The sequence below is a fragment of the Schistocerca gregaria genome, chromosome 2, assembly GCF_023897955.1.
Source record: "Schistocerca gregaria isolate iqSchGreg1 chromosome 2, iqSchGreg1.2, whole genome shotgun sequence".
NCBI classification, from domain to species: Eukaryota; Metazoa; Arthropoda; class Insecta; order Orthoptera; family Acrididae; genus Schistocerca; species Schistocerca gregaria.
In genome coordinates, this window is record NC_064921.1 from 878,838,740 (window position 1) to 878,857,830 (window position 19,091).

The 19,091-nt window shown below is 44.6% G+C and overlaps 1 protein-coding gene across 1 annotated transcript in view; it reads right to left on the minus strand.

Moving 5' to 3' along the window:
* LOC126336037 (glutamate receptor ionotropic, delta-1-like) overlaps window positions 1-18,192 on the minus strand; it is a 113,092-nt gene extending 94,900 nt beyond the window's left edge. Inside the window, exons 1-3 of the mRNA XM_049999517.1 lie at window positions 17,997-18,192; window positions 11,748-11,926; window positions 6,728-6,894 (exon numbers count right to left, since the gene is read on the minus strand). Of these exons, the coding sequence (XP_049855474.1) occupies window positions 6,728-6,894; window positions 11,748-11,926; window positions 17,997-18,192 (542 nt within the window). The remainder of the gene's footprint in view (window positions 1-6,727; window positions 6,895-11,747; window positions 11,927-17,996) is intronic.
* Between the last annotated feature and the right edge of the window lie 899 nt (window positions 18,193-19,091).

The following is a 19,091-nucleotide window of genomic DNA, read 5'->3' on the forward strand; positions in this document are numbered from 1 at the left end:
CGTAAGCAAACAACGATCTCACCAATAATCTTAGATGCTGCAACTTCGAAATGCTCGTCTTAATAATACACCAGACACGTGTCTGAACTTCACAAACCGTTAGTAGGCAGTACGATATTAACAGCTTCAGGAAGCTACCAAAGTATCTCTATCGACCTATCAAACATTAAATTCTGCGCCAAGCATCCTGATTGGTTAGCAGCGATTCGCATTTATACTAATGCTTGAATAAATGCGTTTTCACGGCTCAACCAAAGCTAACACTTCTCTAGTTGACGGGAAAAGGTACTATGGACGCCTTGAATCATTTAAGTGATTCACAACTCGCGCACTGATACAAAACATAAAAGACGTTTATAACTAACGGCTTTCACACTTACAAATAAACAGCAACTGCTGCATAGTAAGTTTAAAACGAAACGTAAGGCTACAGACAGAGATTTGTTGGATAAAACGCGTTTTGCTGTCAAAAGGACAGGGCATGTAAAGAACAACGAATACCATAGCAGACTGTTATCGAAAGACTTCCTTTAAGCCCCAAAGAAATTCTATCTATATGTAAAAGCTATCAAAGGCAACGAAGTTAGAGCTCAAACACTCACGGACGGCAGGTGAGCTGAAATTAAGAGAAGCAGAGCGAAGGCGGAATTGCTAATCTACTCTCCCAAATACTCCTATATAAAGGAAAATCCAAGGGTATCTCCTTATTTATTAACATTTCACAGTGACTGTATTTTATATTAATCTTCTACCCATTAAAAATAAATGCGTATCTTACATTTTTTTTTTACATATCTGTCAGATAATAGTCAAAATGTAAACGATCATTCTTTTTTTAAAAAAAATAGTATTGTGTCTATAATTTACTGTTTTTTATTGCTGAACTGACTGAAATACCTCTTTCAACATTTTCAAAATTAATGCTAATCTATTCAACATATCACATTTTACAAAAATATACTCAGTGTTATAAAACCTCTGTTTCAATATTAAAAAATGAAATTTTACAAACTCTCATTGACATTTTTCAAAAATGTTTGAAAGGGATTAGGAAATTTAACTTGTTTCATTTTAAAGTTTTCTGTACAAAACCTTTCCAATTTTTTCCAGCTGTGAGTACGCCAATACTTTGACCACACGATGGTTTTTTCACAAGGTAAACTATAACTGCGTTTAAACTTCGAAGACAGTGTGATCATCCAAAAAGAGCAAGGAAGTGCAAGATCACTGTCGAAGACAGACGTTTGGATGTGTATCCTTGCAGACACGATAGTGAGAATTTCGTGAATGTGAATGAGAAATATAAATCCACGTTGCAAGGTAGAAGAGGAAGAAGAGGAAGTTTACTAAAAGGTAGAAGCATATCGAAAGATCCAGTTTGTTCGCTTCTATACTGCTTGACAAAAACTGAAGCACCCAGAAGACATCGCCGAATGTCGTTGTAACTTCGATAATGTACACACCATTGGTGGGCCTGTAAATGATTAGACTTGCAGTTCTCTGAGACAGGCAGAATGCCCAGTGGAGTATTTTAGGGTTATTCTATAATGTTTTGGGATTGCAGCCGGAACACGTTGACCTCTTGCCACAATATTTCGGCTGGCAAACGTCCAGCCATCTTTCTGTGAGTGTCCACCACTGGTGACTCTTAGTTTCTTTTTTCCTTTATTGTCATTTCATTCCCCTGCTCCCAGGGGGCAGGGGTGGGCACGCAGCGGCACAGTTCGCCGCTCTTCAGCCAAGAGATTACATAAAATATCACAGAACAATACATATATAAAATTCGGGGATAAAAGATGAAATTTACACGTAAGAAGGGGAAACAATTGGAGTTAAAATATACAAAGAGAGGTACTTTGGCGAGGCACGTTTACATAAAATCCACATACAGTTAAAATGGCACTTGATGAAGACATAGTACACAAACACTGGCGGCACAAATAACAAATAAAAACGGCGTTCACAGTAGGGGACGACGACATTGAACACACATTGCACTTATATCACATACAAGGCGAACACCTAACCTAATGAAGCAAATGCATTAAAATTTGAATTTGAAGGGCCTGCCAAGAGAGGTCAGAGAGGAGGACGAGAGGAAAGATATATGAGGAGTTGATGGAGGAGAGGGCCAAGAGAGGGGGAATGGGTAAAGTTGGTAAGACACCAAGGGGCAGGAGATGGGGATGGAGTGCAAGGACTGGTAAAGGAGAAGTGCTAAGGACAGGGAGGAGAAAGCAGGATTAAGTAGAGTAGTGTGGGGAAGGAGAGGGAGCTGAAGGGAGGAGGGGAGGGAAAGAGGGGGTCAGAGTTGGAAGCAAGGACAAGTATTGGGGAAAAGCACAGGATGGGGAGACATTGGAAGTTCCTTTGGGAGAGGAGGTGCAGAATGTAGAGAGCATGGGACACATTGGTAAAGGTGCAGCAGCAGGAGAGGAAAGGAGACACCAGGGGGTGAGGGGTATCAAGGTGGCAGTTGGTATACAGAATACGGATGTGTTTAAGTAAAAGAAGAGATATATCAAGGGGATGAGGTTATAGAGGTTCCTCATGGGGGACAGGATACAGATACAGAAAGTGAGGTGGAAAGGGAACACGCTATATAATTTAGGAAGGGTGGAGATCCAGGCAACTCTGGCATAACAAACGATGGGACAGATCAAGGATTTGTAGGTGAAAGGGTGCAACCCCCATGTCCTGCTGGACAGGAGTTTCAGAAGGCAGAGTCTGCTGTGGGCTTTTCATTGGATGGTAAGGAGATGGGGACTCCAGATGAGGTGACGGTCAAGGGTGAGGCCAAGGTATTTCAAAGTGGGGGTAACTTGGACAAGCCAGTCACAGATGGAGAGGTAGAAATCATAGAGCTGGAAAGAGGGGATGGTACATCCTCTAATGACTGCCTGGGTTTTGGAAGGATTGATTTGAAGAAGCCTCTGGTTTCACCTAGTGGTAAACTGGTTTGTGTGAGCTTGGAGGGAGCGCTAGTACCATTGAAGGATAGGATAGTGTGACTCCTATCTTTTTTTCTTTATTGTAATTTCGGGCCCCTCCCCCATATGGACAGGGGAGGGCTGGCAGTGGCACAGTCCACTGCTCTTCATCCAAATCGCTTTACAAAAATACATGAAAGAGTTACATAAAAAGGGGGATCAAGGGGGACATAAAAAATTACAGTAAATGGAGATGATGAAATTTAAAATATACACTAATATGGGGACATGCATTGGGAGACAAAAGTTAAAAGACCACAACTGGCGTTTCGTTGCGCACTTAAAATCACTGAAGTCAAACACAAATTAAAAGTCAGCCACAGTATAAAAATAACACAGAGCGAGACGCTTAAAAAAACACTGGAAACTACAGGAACACTCATGAAGAGTAAAAACTGCTTGCAGGGACTGGAGGCCGGAGAGGCCACCTTTGCTTTTTTACTGTTCGGAATTAGCCTTCAGTGTATTAGTCTGATCTCTCCGTCTTCAGACCATGGGTGGCCTACTGGGACCATGCGACCGCCGTCTCATCCTCAGAGGAGGATGCAGATAGGACAGGTGTGTGGTCAGCACACCGCTCTCCCGGTCGTAAGATGGTACTCTTGACAGAAGCCGCAACTATTCGGTCAAGCAGCTCCTCAGTTGGCATCACGAGGCTGAGTGCACCCCGAAAAGTAGCAACAGGGCATGGCGGCTGGATGGTCACCCATCCAAGTGCCGGCCACGCCCAACAGCGCTTAACTTCAGTAAACTCACGGGAACCGGTGTATCCACTGCGGCAAGGCCGCAAGGCCGTTGCCGTATTAGTCTGATCGCAAATAAATATTGTTAATCGGACCCCTAAATTCCATTAGTCTCCTGATGCAAGCATCATGTCAAGTCCCAAAATCCGCGTCTCTCGTAGATGCCCTGTGGCAGTGTTTGTCGCTGATGCAGGTCATCAACCTGCCTTCACTGGAGATTTGTCTTTCTGTATTTGCTCCTCACCACTCGGAAATTGCAGACTGACCTTAGACCCCTATCTTCCCTCTGGCCAGTGTCAGAACACAACAATGGACTGGTGATGAATGGCATCGCATTGTGTTCAGCAATGAACCAGGGTTCTGCGCTGACCTAGGTGACCATCGTCGGTGTATATGGTGGCGGCCTCAGGAGAAGTCCCATTCCTCCAATGTTTTGGGGTAGCACAGATCCTCCACACACGGCACGTGTCTCTATGACCTGTCTGCGTGATGTCGAGGTACTCCAATGGCCAACAAGATTGCAGTCCCGCCGCCAGTAGGCAGAATATCAAGGAGCAGTTTCAAAAGTTGTGGGCCAGCTTGCCGCAGGAAACGATACAATGCATTTACGGAACCCTTCTCAGTCGAATCAGTGTATGCATCCCGACCAGAAGGGATGCAACGTTATACTAATAAATGAGCTCATACTGCAAGGTTCCTGTAAAATTTGACTCGACATTGTAATCACTGAAATGACATCGCATGTATTCTCAACCCGTGAAGTCTGATTTCATTTCCTCATCCCCTTCTGGGTGGTTCATTCTTTTTGGACGGTCTGTCTTCACAGACTCACTGTGTACGCCATACCTGATAATCTGGCTCTATGACTTCACCGTTAATTTGCCTACTTTCTTTTCATTGTGTAGATGAAACCTTATTTCCCTCTGCCTGGTGAAGGTCTTACATATATATTCGTCAGTACAGTGACATTGATTGATCAATTGAATTACGCATTTTGCTGATTTATGTCAATCGTTATGTCAGAATCTATGAATCACAGGCAAAGCGCTACTTGATATTGATTGCTCTGTTGTGTACTCTAAATCACGCCCATTGAGATAAATTCAATATTGTAAGCCAGTTTGTTCCTTTACTCGAATGAAATCCGTTGACTTTTATTTGCAATTTTAATGAGTATCTTATGCTTTACAAAGAGGAAGATTTGTGATCTATACTTTTTTGTCTTACTTACCTCCGTTATTGATGCAACAATTATAGCGTTCTTCCATTATTTTCAAGCGAATAGACAGTAAATGGAAGTTTTCTGTTGGGTTCGAAGATATAAGGAAAGAGGTGAGGACATAATGGAAGATGGCTCAAATGGCTCTGAGCACTATGGGACTTAACATCTAAGGTCATGAGTCCCCTAGAACTTAGAACTACTTTAACGTAACTAACCTAAGGACACCACACACATCCATGCCCGAGGCAGGATGTGAACCTGTGACCGTAGTGGTCGCGCTGTTCCAGACAGAAGCGTCTAGAACCGCTCGGCCACACTGGCCGGACTAATGAAAGATGACATCAGAAAATTATCAGGAGCAATATGTATGTGTATCGTTCAAGACCATAATTCATAAAGAAGTCTGAATGAGACCTTTATCAAGGGAAGAAAATCAAATGATGATGTGACTATTTAATTTATTAATCCCTCATTTCAACATCTACTCTGCAAGTAGATCTGCCCTGTTTACCACACAGGAAATCGTTTAAAGACGACAAAAAAGTTGTCTTCTCGTACGTCCTCGATCATTTTGTAGACACCGTGTAGAGCAATTTTGCTATCTGCACTGCCTTGATTACTACATACAACCTACTTCTCACTACCTACACTCAATGTCGCATCAGACAGCACTGACTTTGCTTAGCACATCTGGACCACCGCTTTGATAACTGAACGGTGATAATGTAGTCGATTTAGATTGGTAGCCATGCATACCAGACCTGCCAGCAGCGGCATCTCTTGGTGACAACACGTTGGAGAGGGTCAAAGTCATAGGATGTAGCCTTTACCTCAACCCAGACTATATCAGCTACTTTTTCCACATATGTGTCAGGTATATACCTGACCTGTCGTTGGACAATAGAGTCCTCTCAACGATACAAGCTGTATTGGTTCAGACTGAGAGTATGGAGTGTCTGAACTGATCAACGGTCTGGCACATAGTTTGTCCACATATGTTTGGTGTGTGTAACTGATATTACATTGGACAGTGGCATCCTTTCGGGGATAGACGTTGGAGAGGTCCAGAGTGAGAGTATAGAGTCTCTAAATTAATCACAAATCTAGCCTGTAGTTTGTCTGTTGTGTCTGGGAAGTGCAGAACAGCAAAGAGTGGAGGCATGAGTTGAAAAACAAGTTTAATCTCTCAATTGAAGTTCACAATCACTGTCGGACGGAATTAAACACTGAGTCCCTATCACAAACATACAACACTGTCACTTCAAGTCTGTATGTGTCCGTAGTTACAAGTTACGAGGCCAAACACTTAGTGAGACTGCAGCCTGACTTTGCACTGCAGTCAATGGCGGGGCGTGAATTGTTAACTGGTCCGGGCGTTCAGGAGTACACATGCCGCCGACGAACCCAGGGTGGCGTGGCATAGCTTGATTGGCCCGAAGCCGGTAGGTTGCTATGTTCCATATGTACACCAGCCGGCATTGCTGGGGTTTCTGCGAAAGCTGCTTAGGGATGGTTACGCCTGCGCTGTTACGTGGCTGTGAGCTGAACGCCATCTGATTCCTGGCCGCAAAAAGCTGTGAGCCTCGGTGCGATCATTGATAACACAGCGTTGTCCACATATGACTGGACTGTATAACTGACCTTCTGATAGACAGTGTCATCATTTGGATAATACAAGTTTGAGAGGTCCAGGTTGAGAGGACTGAGTCTCTATATGTAGAGAGGTTACAGTGAGTAGCTTGTCCACATACATCTTGGTGCTGTCAGCTCACCTGCGTGTTGCTGTCTCTGGCGTGTGGAGTTCAGCCAGCACGACGTCGCTGTCCAGCGCCAGGCTGAGGTACCTGAAGCGCTCTACCAGTGGCTGCGAGGCATTCGGCTGCGCTCGGCGAAGCACCAACCACGACACATAGCTGTTGAACTGCAATTGATCGGAAGCCTGTGGACACGAGACACAATAAATATAGTCACACTCTGCTGAACCATGAAGCCCAAGAATTAAGACATTCCATAAACTTTTGGGAACAATGTTCTCTATCCTCATCTATCACTCTTGATTTAATTTTTCTCTAGAGTTTATCATCGATTCTACATCTACAGCTACAGCTATACACTGCAAACCATGGTGAAGTGCATGGCAGAAGGTACTTCACATTCTGTCAAGTATTAGACTTCCTTTTTGCTCCTGTTGCACGTGGAGTGTGGGAAAAAAAAGACAGCTTTAGTACCTAAGTGGGCGTTGTGATTTGTCTGCTCTTATCTTCGCGGTCCCTTCTGGAGAGAAATTTTGAAACCCATTCCACATACCTGGATTTCTTCCTTGATCCTTGTTCTTGAAACTTTGTAAATAGGATGTCGTAAGAGAGCGTCTGGTCTGTGTTCAGTGTCTGAAGTGTAGGTTTTCTGCACTTCCCTGATGTTCTCCGATGGATCAAACAAATCTGCTACCATTCGTTCTGCTCTCCTTCATATACATTCAATATCCTCTACTAGACCTGCGTAATATGTGCCCGATACACCTGAGCAATATTCTACGACGTGTCGCGGAAATGATTTGTGAGCAATCTCATTTGCTGACACACTGCGATGTACTACTAATGAAGCGAAGTACAGCACCTGCTTTCCTACGACTGAGCTTATATGATCACTGATTTCATATACTTACACCCAGGTATTTGTATGAGTCGGCAGATTCTATACTCATGCTCATAAATTAAGGATGAAGCTGATACATGGTGAAACAACGCTCTGGTGGGAGGTTTGTGGGTTTAAATCACCTCGGGGTATGACCATGCGGTGCATTTGACCTGCGGTCGTTGCACGGTGGCACTTCCAGCAGCCCACATTCGCAGAGGTGTGTTGATGCATGTAAGAGTACGGTGCAGCGAGTAAGTGTGCAAACGTTTTCAGACTGCTAATGGTGATTGTGTGTTGAAAATGGCTCAAAGATCACTTATTGATGACATTATGAGAGTTAGAACACTAGGTCGACTGGAGGCTGGTCAAACACAGCATGTCATAGCACGGGTTCTCCATGTGCCACAAAGTGTGATATCAGATTATGGCAACGATTCCAGCAGACAGGAAACGCGTCCAGGTGCTACAGTACGGGACGTCCACAGTACAAATGGTTCAAATGGCTCTGTGCACTATGGGACATAACTTCTGAGGTCATCAGTCCCCTAGAACTTAGAACTAATTAAACCTAACTAACCTAAGGACATCACACACATCCATGCCCGAGGCAGGATTTGAACCTGCGACCGTAGTGGTTGTACGGTTCCAGACTGTGGCGCCTAGAACCACCTGGCCACCCCAGCCGGTGGATGTCCACAATGCACAACACCACAAGAAGACCCATATCTTACCATCAGTGTCCGCAATCGGCCACGGAGTACTGCAGGTAGCCTTGCTCGGGATCTTACCGCAGGCAATGGGACAGTTATCTCCAGACACACACTCTACAGACGACTGAACAGACATGGTTTATTTGCCCGGAGACTTGCAAGGTGCATTCAACTGACACCTGTTCACAGGAGTGCCCGTAAAGCCTGGTGTCAAGAACACAGTACATGGTCATTGGAACAGTGGTCCCAGGTTATGTTCACGGACGAATCCAGGTATAGTCTGAACTGTGATACTCGCCGGGTTTTCGTCTGACGTGAACCAGGAACCAGATACCAGCCCCTTAATGTCCTTGAAAGGGTCCTGTATGGAGGTCGTGGTTTGATGGTGTGGGGTGGGATTATGATTGGTGAACGTACACCCCTGCATGTCTTTGACGGAGGAACTGTAACAGGTCAGGTGTATCGGGACGTCATTTTGGACCAGGATGTCCACTTTTTCAGGGGTGCTCTTGGTCCCACCGTCCTCCTTATGGTTGATAATGCACAGCCCCACCGAGCTGCCATCGTGGAGGAGTACCTTGAAACAGAAGATACAGGCGAATGGAGTGGCCTGCCTGTTCTCCAGACCTAAACCCCATCAAGCACGTCTGGGATACTCTCGGTCGACGTATTGCTGCATGTCTTCACACCCCTATGACGCTTCAGGAGCTCCGACAGGCACTGGTGCAAGAATGGGAGGCTATACCCCAGCAGCTAAAGGACCACCTGATCCAGAGGTAATAGCACCAATGACTGCAAACGCGTATTGCAGCGTATCCTGGACATTTCAAACACTCTGATGACATAAATGGAATTTCAAGGAAGTGTTTACCACCACTTTCTTTTGTAATTTTCTTTTTGGTACTCTTGCTGATGCAATTTTGTAATATGTGTAACTTGACATTAAACTCATATTGCGAAGTTATTGCAACAATCTTTAACCTCAACTCCTGGTTTATAAATGTATTAAATTTTTCACGTGTATTTTTCTTTCAAGGTTCGGGCAGAAACAAGAGCACTTGTTACTCATCCTTAGATGGCACTTTCTTTACCTTCCAGTTGGTGTGTTGGTCCAACCACTAATAAGAATTTTCTCCACTATACTACTTTTGCATTTAAATTCTCTTAACTACATCAAGCTAAAGCGCTCCAACAAATTAACGTGACAACACAAACTTCCCCGCAAGACTGCAATCGGTTTCGTTTTCAAAACAGATAAATCCTATGTTCTTAGTATTATAATTGCTCCGACACTAGTAATCGGTTATCAGAGAGTAAAACGCCGTTGAAATTGTCTCTTTTAGAAATAAGATACTAGCAGCAGGAATTAGTACACTTCCATTTGAAATAGCACAGTTCATAACGATATCTCTGTAACTAATACAGCTATGAAAAGATATTGTACTTAATTTATTGGGGATTTTTCTACAATTCAATTGGGTGGAAACAGAATTACGATATCTTAAACGGTTCATGGAATATCTGAGGTGAATAACTTATATAAATCGCCCTGTATACAGTTCTATAGCAAAAAAATTATTTCACTAAAGCTGTGGAAACGTGGAGCTGAACAAAAGAATCGAAGAGAAACTTTTGCTTCATAAACTGGTTTCTGGCAAAGCGGAGATAAAGAAAGTTGAACAATGGTTTACACGATGCTATACGCACCAGAAAGCTTTAAGAATATCAGGAGTTGAGAGAGAAAATGGACACTGGGACTCGAGAGAAACGTCAGCCCTAAGCAAAAAAATTCCCAAAGTTACAAGTTTTACAACAGGTGGAAAGTGTCATTTAACTTTCTGGTCACTTAACTACGAGGGTCACTCCAAAAGAAATGCACACAATTTTTTTTTAAATCCATCTTTTATTCTACATCTTGGAACCAGCGCCCGTATACCCGCACGGTAAAATTCTAGACCAACCTGTTGGAGCCACTGTTTGGTAGCGTGCACAAGGGAGTCATCATCTTCAAACCTTGTTCCGTGAAGAGAGTCTTTCACTTTCCCAAAGAGATGATAGTCACATGGAACCATGTCAGGACTGTAAGGCGGGTGTTTCAGTGTTGTCTGTCCGAGTTTTGTGATCGCTTCCACGATTTGTTGATTGACATGTGGCCGTTCACTGTCGTGCAACAGCAAAAGTCCTGCTTTTGCCGATGTGGTCGAACACGACTCAGTCGAGCTTGAAATTTCTTCAATGTCGTCACATATGTATCATAATTTGGCATATTGTCCACAAGCAAGAGTCCTTCGGAATCGAAAAACACCATAGCCATAACTTTTCCAGCAGAAGGTGCAGTTTTGAATTTTTTTTTCTTTGGTGAATTTGCACGATGCCACTCCACTGATTGCCTCTTCGTCTCTGGTGAAAAATGATGGAGCCATGCTTCATCACCTGTCACATTTCTTCCAAGAAATTCATCTCCACCATACTCGTAATGTTCCAAAAGTTCGCCGCATACCGTTTTTCTTGTTTCTTTGTGAGCCACTGTCAACATCCTGGGAACCCACCTGGCACAAACCTTTTTTAACGCCAACACTTTCAGTATTCTGCAAACACTTCCTTCCCCTATCCCAACATAGCGTGACAATTCGTACACTGTGATGCGTCTGTCAGCAGTCACCAATTCGTTAAATCTCTGCACATTGTGTGGAGTGTGTGCAGTACGAGGCCTGCCACTGCAAGGACAATCCTCAATATTGCCGTTCCTACTTTCATTACGTAACCTGTTTGCCCACCGACTACCTGTACTGCGATCGACAGCAGCATCTCCGTACACCTTTTTCAACCTCTTTTGGATGTTTCCCACTGTCTCGTTTTCACAGCACAGGAATTCTATGACAGCACGAACGTCAAGTGTAGCAGCCATCTTGAAGACATGCTGTGATGGCGCCACTCGCGGGAACAGGTTGAACTAAGTTTGAAAACAAGCGGGAAGGATGTATCTACATTCTGTAAAACTTTCACACACGCAGAATGAAAACAATATTTTCACAAAAATAGTGTGCATCTTTTTGGAGTAACCCTCGTAGCAGCCTGAAAAGAAATGTCACATGTGCATTACACAACTGCAGTTCCAGATTTTAGATTCAAATGAAGAAGTTTATGATGATGACTGTGATGACCTGTCCATCCAACTGTTTGAAAATTCAAATGTTCAAGTGTGTGTGAAATCTTATGGGACTCAACTGCTAAGGTCATCAGTCCCTAAGCTTACACACTACTTAACCTAAATTATTCTAAGGACAAACACACACACCCATGCCTGAGGGAGGACTCGAAACTCCACCGGGACCAGCCGTACAGTCCATGACTGCAGCGCTTAAGACCGCTCGGCTAATCCCGTCCATCCAACTGTTTACTAGTTTAAACCACAGTACATAACAGTGTGTGGTGTGATTGTCACCTGCTGCAGCAGATCGTCCAGGTGCCTGCTGGTGGTGGCCAGCGGCAGCACGGCGCCCACCCGGTGCCTGCGAGAGGCCAGCGCAGTCGCCAACTGCAGAGGCCCCGTCCCCAGCGGCTGAAGTCCAGTCACCAGCTGCTGACTGTGCAGCACTGACAGCAGTGATGGCAGCCAGCAACCTGCACAAAACCAAATACCCACTGTGGTAAAGTACAGCAGAACACAGTATCCGTGTGAGGCTAACATAGATGGTCCATCACCAGAGGCTGTTGAACCATCCCTAGCTTCCGCCTGTGCAGCTGAGACAGCAACAAAGCAAGCACATCCTAAAGTCGAATCCAGCAGCACCCAGTGTAAGCCCATCATGGTGACCAGATGTAGAATTCCCATCCAGCTGCTGACTGTGCAGCACCGACAGCAGTGACGGCAGCCAGCACCCTGTACCAAACCAAATACCCACCATAGTAAAGTACAGCAGAACACGGTTTCCGTGTGAAGCTAACATAGATGGTCCATAACCAGAGGCTGTTGAACCATCCCTAGCTCTGCCTGGGCAGCTGAGACAGCAACAAAGCAAGCATATCCTAAAGTCGAATTCAGCAGCACCCAGTGTCAGTGTAAGCCGTTCATGGCGACCAGATGTAGAATTTCCATTTTCAGGGGCTGCAGACCCATCTTCAGCTTCTGTGCATGCTGCAGGGATCACAAGCCGAACCCTGCAGTAAAGAAAACGCTTTCCACAGCATATCCTGCACAACTAAGTGTCTGTGGGAGACCATGGTGACCACAAGTTGTATGAAGCCCATCACTAGAGGCTGATTGGTTGGTTGATTTGTTGTAGGGGACCAAACAGAGAGGTCATCAGTCCAAGCAGGTTAAGGAAGGATGGGGAAGGAAATCGGGCATGCCCTTTCAAAAGCACTTACCTGAAGCGATTTAGGGAAATCACAGAAAACCTAAATCAGGATGGCCAGATGTAGGTTTGAACCATCGTTCTCCCAAATGTAAGTCCAGTGTGCAAACTACTGCCTCACCTCACTTGGCATCATTGGAGGCTCAGACCCATCGCCAGCTTATGTCAGTGGAGTGTTAATAGTAGCAAAGCAAATGTCTGCTTAAGTAGAGCCCAGCAGAACCCAGTGTGTATGTGTGTGTGTGTGTGTGTGTGTGTGTGTGTGTGTGTAAGAGAGAGAGAGAGAGAGAGAGAGAGAGAGAGAGAGGCCAACATGGTCACCAGCTGTATAGTATCCATCACCAAAGCCTGCAGACTCAACACCTGCTTCTGAATGTGGAGCCCTGACGTCAGCCAGGCGAATCCCTGCTATAGTAGAGTCCATCAGAATGCAGTGCCTGTGTGAGATCTGTGTAGGGTACATGACCAGTGGTTGCAAACCCGTCACCAGCTTCTACTGGTGCAACCTTGACAGCAACCAAGCAAGTGCCTACTAAAGTGAGTCCCAAATCAAGCTGTTGGGATGGCAGAGAGAAGAGTGGGAAGGAAAGGAGATCCGACAGGGTAAGAAGTGTTGTTTTAAAGTTGGAAGAAAGTTCAGGTCTGTGGACGGTTTCGTGGTCGGGTAGGGAGAGATGTTTAACTTATCCTGAGGACGTGGAGCGCGTGAACATATAAGATTTGAGGGAAGAACTTGTGCAGGCTTTTTCTCGTTGCAGGTGATATTGATTGTGAAAAGAATGGGTGATGAATCCAATGACAACAAATCGTCATGAGTAATTGGGTTCATGATCGATCTCACACTGGTAAAAGACTGAGAGATTGTAAATGATTTCATCACTAGATTTAATATGGCTGCGCCACCGAAACCAACAATATTGCGTAGGGAGAAGAAACTGTTTGGAGCTGCTTCCGTAAAAGACAGACCACGCTCTGGAAGACTGAGAAGAAGATGGTTGGTTGGTTGGTTGTTTGGGGCAAGGAGACCAGACAGCGTGGTCATCGGTCTCATCGGATTAGGGAAGGATGGGGAAGGAAGTCGCCGTGCCCTTTCAGAGGAACCATACCGGCATTTGCCTGGAGTGATTTAGGGAAATCACGGAAAACCTAAATCAGGATGGCCGGACGCGGGATTGAACCGTCGTCCTCCCGAATGCGAGTCCAGTGTCTAACCACTGCGCCACCTCGCTCGGTCTGAGAAGAAGATCACACACAACTGCGGAAGTTGCAGCATCAGTGGAACGTACGCCGGAAAAGTAGCTATAAAAGCGATCACAGGAAATGGACAACCCTTAACGACTTTAAGGCGACATATGCGAACAGATTTAAACCTCATGAGTGACCAAGACTTGGAGAATCGACGTGACGGCTGTGCGCGGTTACTGCAGGTGTCCGACACAGTTCCATGGAAATGACGGATTGCACACATATCGCCTGGCGTAGATAGGGGTAATTCGACGGTACACCCCCCCCCTCCCCCCCCCCCCCATGCTGCTGAAAGAACATATCGCACGGATATGAGCAAGGTAGAGCTGGGAAAACTGAAAATAGTGGTAAGGTCTTATGGGACCTAAGCTCACACACTACTTAATCTAACTTAAACTAACTCACGCTAAAGACGACACACAAACACACCCATGCCGGGGGAGGACTCTAACCTCCAATGGGGGGAGTCGCGCATCCGTGACAAGAAGCCCTAGATCGCGCGGTTACCCCGCGGAGTAGAGGTGGGGTAATGGGGCTTTTGGTACGGCAGAGTGCGAAAGTTGGTTACTAAGCATGGAACGATTAGGTGTTTGATGTCAATTTTTTTGCATGAAGCATACGAACTCAAAAGGTGGAAGAGCAAAAGGGGAGTGGTGAACGGGAGGAAGAGATGGAGTGTAAGAGTGTAAACAGATAGAGAGGTTGAGGAAGACGACAGCATGGCGTTCGAGTATTGGGACGGGATGACAGAATTCTGGTAAGTGGGAATCCAGGAGAAATTGATATAAAATAGGACAGACATTGTAGGTGTAGAGTATAATGGGGTTATTCTCTTAGCCCCTATACGAAAAATTAATACTCTGTTATCAGATAAAGTTTTAGCGATTCTACATAACATTTAGTGCACAATGGTACCGTTTCTTGTTTTGCGTTCCACGGCAATCATATGGTTGTTATGTTTGTACCTGGAAGATTAAATAGTTACAGTATCATTGCTGACTGCAATAATCACTTTGCTTCAGTGGAACGCATATTAAAATGAAGAATTTTTCTGGGCTACCTAGAGAAGAAGACGCCTGCCTGACGCGCCCTCTGGGAAGAGTCGTACAACGTATTGCTTCACCCAACATACGTTTCGCGTAATGACCACAAGGAGAAAATTCGAGACATTAGAGCCAACACGGTGGGCTACCGACAATCATTCTTCCCGAGCATCGCGAATGGAGCAGCGATGGAGGACTCAGTTAGTGGTACAAAAAGTACCCTCCGCCACACACCATTAAGTGACTTGCGGAGTACGCTGTAGATGTGTAGATTTAAAACTGTTCTGAGCAATATTTTGTGGAAAAAGTACCATCTCTTTCCACGTTCCGTAATTCTTTATCAACATCTACATCTACATGGATACTCTGCAAATCACATTTAAGTGCCTGGCAGAGGGTTCATCGAACCACCTTCACAATTCTCTATTATTCCAACCTCGTATAGCGCGCGGAAAGAATGAACACCTATATCTTTCCGTACGAGCTCTGATTTCCCTTATTTTATCGTGGTGATCGTTCCGCCCTATATAGGTCGGTGTCAACCAAATATTTTCGCATTCGGAGGATAAAGTTGGTGATTAGAATTTCGTGAGAAAATGCCGTCGCGCCGAAAAACGCCTTTCTTTTAATGATTTCCAGCCCAAAACCTGTATCATTTCTGTCACACTCTCTCCCATATTTCGCGATAATACAAAACGTGCTGCCTTTCTTTGAACTTTTTCGGTGTACTCCGTCAGTCCGACCTGGTGAGGATCCCACACCGCGCAGCATCATTCTAAAAAAGGACGGACAAGCGTAGTGCAGGCAGTCTCCTTAGTAGGTCTGTTACATTTTCTAAGTGTCCTGCCAATAAAACGCAACCTTTCGTTAGCCTTCCCCACAACATTTTCTGTGTGTTCTTTCCAATTTACGTTGTTCGTAATTGTAATACCTAGGTATTTAGTTGAATTTACGACTTTTACATTAGACTGTGAAAGGTGGCTACACTGAGTCACAGCGCCAGAGATTGTGCCAAAGAGTATTATTCAGCCGCCTTCACTGGCAGTGGCCGCTGAGAAGTGTTGAGAGTTGTAGTAGTTCTGAGGTAGGCGTGATCTGTGCTTGTTGAAACGTCGATAGAGTACTAGTTGTTCTGTTGGGCAACACACCATATGTTATTCGATTGGGGATGTTGTAATGATCAAAGTGTATTATTCGTCAATATATATAAAGGTAAAGAAATTTTTTATTTTAAACGTCCTAAATAACAATGACTCTTGATCACAGGTTCAGTCAACAAAGCATCTAGCTCGTGTTCTTGTATTTGACTGTAATTCTGGTTTCTATGTGCAATCATAGTATTTCTGTTTTTTTTAATTACTTCATTGTAAATGGCGTTTAAAGCATCTTGTTGTATTGAGGAAGAACCGTGCCAGATGTGTACGTTGAATCACACTTCCACAAACAGAACAGTTACACTTATGCTTTCTTGTTTCATAGGTTTTATAGTTGCTGGGGACTTAACCAATTAATTGTATTAACGGAAATTTCCTTTCATTCTTTGTTGTTATTCTGTGCTGTCAGATTGCGTACTAATATTATTCAGGGCCAACCGGTTACGAGACTGCGTAACCGGACACACAGGGACTAAAAATTAAAATTATTAGCATTCTGTATTTAATTAAGCCCCCATGCAACTGATTTATCGTGTAACCGAAGTTTAACGAGTTCCTTTTAACACACATGTGGATGACCTCACACTTTTCGTTCTTTAGGGTCAACTGCCACTTTTCGCACCATTCAGATATTTTTTCTAAACCGTTTTGCAGTTTGTTTTGATCCTCTGATGACTTTGTTAGTCGATAAACGACAGCGTCATCTACAAATAACCGAAGACGGCAGCTCAGATTGCCTTCCAAATCATTTATATAGATAAGGAACAGCAAAGGGCCTATAACACTATCTTGGGGAACGCCTGAAATCACTTCTGTTTTACTCGATGACTTTCCGTCAATTAGTACGAAATAGTGGAAATTACACCAAATGAAGGCACGCCCTGGCAGCATCCTTGTATTAAGCTTAAAACAGTTGTGTGAAGCGGAATGGTGGTCAGCAGGCATTTCTTTGCGGCATTGCGGCCCTAGTTAATGGGGGTAGGACGTCAAACGGGCCGACTTGGACCAGGAAAGGGACCGCACGACATTTTAATTTCCACTGTCTATACTTTTACAAATAAATTCATAAAACTTTGTCAGCGTGACCAGGAAGGATTCAGAATTCACACTCATAGCAGTGGAAGTTTGAAAACATAACGAAATAATTTTTTTAGATGTGAAATTTCATCATTTTTTCCCACTTACTAATGGCTGCATTTGTTGCTATAGGTACACTTTTCTTCGTAAGTTAGAGAGATTCCTCGATGAATTTTGCACAGCATATAAATCATACTTATAGGTGTATGAAACTCTAGAATTTTCCAAATCTATTAAAAATTGTAGTAAAAATTGAGGTAATTAACTACAAAATTTGTGTTTTTTTCTAAACATGAAGTTTAAAATACAACAGCTACTTCGTTTTTCCATAAATTAAATAAATTCTAGAGTTTCATACACATGTAAGTATGATATGTATGCTGTGCAAAATTCATCGAAGAATATCTGTAACTTATGAAGAAAAGTGTACCTGTAGCAACAAATGCAACCATTAGTAAGTGAAAAAAATGATGAAATTACGCACGTAAAAAAAATTATTTTGTTATGTTTTCGAACGTCCACTGCAATGAGTGTGAATCCTGAATCCTTCCTGGTGATGCTGACAAAGTTTTATGAACTTATTTGAAAAAGTATAGACAGTAGAAATTAAAATGACGCGTGATGCCTCTCCTGCTCCACACCGGCCCGTTTGGCGTCCTCCCCCCATTAAGCGTTTCCTCGTAAATGATTTTTCTACTTGCGTTCTAGAACCATTACGACACCAACAGCAGCGCGCTCAGTACGGTGCAACCTCACTGGCAAACCCGGAGCAGAGGCTCAGTGAAGGCGCCTCTAGGAGGAGGAAAGGAAACTGTACCTGCTGTGGGACTGGCGAATATGACGAGCTGTGTCCAGTGGCGCCAGTCGGCGTACTGCAGCAGCAGCTCGCGGGCGTCCAGGTCTGCGGCGGTGATGCTGGGACACGGCCGCCGCCTGCGGGCTTCGCCCCCTCCCAGCAGCACCATGGCCAGCACCAGCAGGAGGCGGCAGACACCGCTCGCCGCCGCGCTCATAGTCTGCCGGCACACGGCACCAGCCGCGATCAGGCCCAACTACACGGCTAATCCGGAAACTGAGCTTACAAGAATTTTTTAAAATACAAAAAATTAATTTACACTACTGGCCATTAAAATTGCTACACCAAGAAGAAATGCATATGATAAACCGGTATTCATTGGACAAATATATTATACCAGAACTGACATGTGATTACATTTTCACGCAATTTGCGTGCATAGATCCTGAGAAATCAGTACCCACCGTAATAACGGCCTTGATACGCCTGGGCATTGAGTCAAACAGAGCTTGGATGGCGTGTACAGGTACAGCTGTCCATGCAGCTTGAACACGATACCACAGTTCATCAAGAGTAGTGACTGGCGTATTGTGACGAGCCAGTTGCTCGGTCAACATTGACCAGACGTTTTCAGTTGGTGAGAGATCTGGAGAATGTGCAGGCCAGGGCAGCAGTCGAACATTTTCTGTATCCTGAAAGGCCCGTACAGCACCTGCAACATGCGGTCGTGCACTATCCTGCTGAAATGTAGGGATTCGCAGGGACCGAATGAAGGGTAGAGGCCGTCCGCAGTGGCCGAGCGATTCTAGGCGCTACAGTCTGGAACCACGCGACCGCTACGGTCACAGGTTCGAATCCTGCCTCGGGCATCGATGTATGTGATGTCCTTAGGTTAGTTAGGTTTAAGTAGTTCTAAGTTCTAGGGGACTGATGACCTCAGAAGCTAAGTCCCATAGTGCTCAGAGCCATTTTTGAAGGTTAGAGTCACGAGTCGTAACACATCTGAAAGGTAACGTCAGCTGTTCAAAGTGCCGGTAATGTGAACAAGACGTGACCGAGACGTGTAACCAATGCCACCCCATACCATCACGCCGGGTGATACGCCAGTATGCCGAT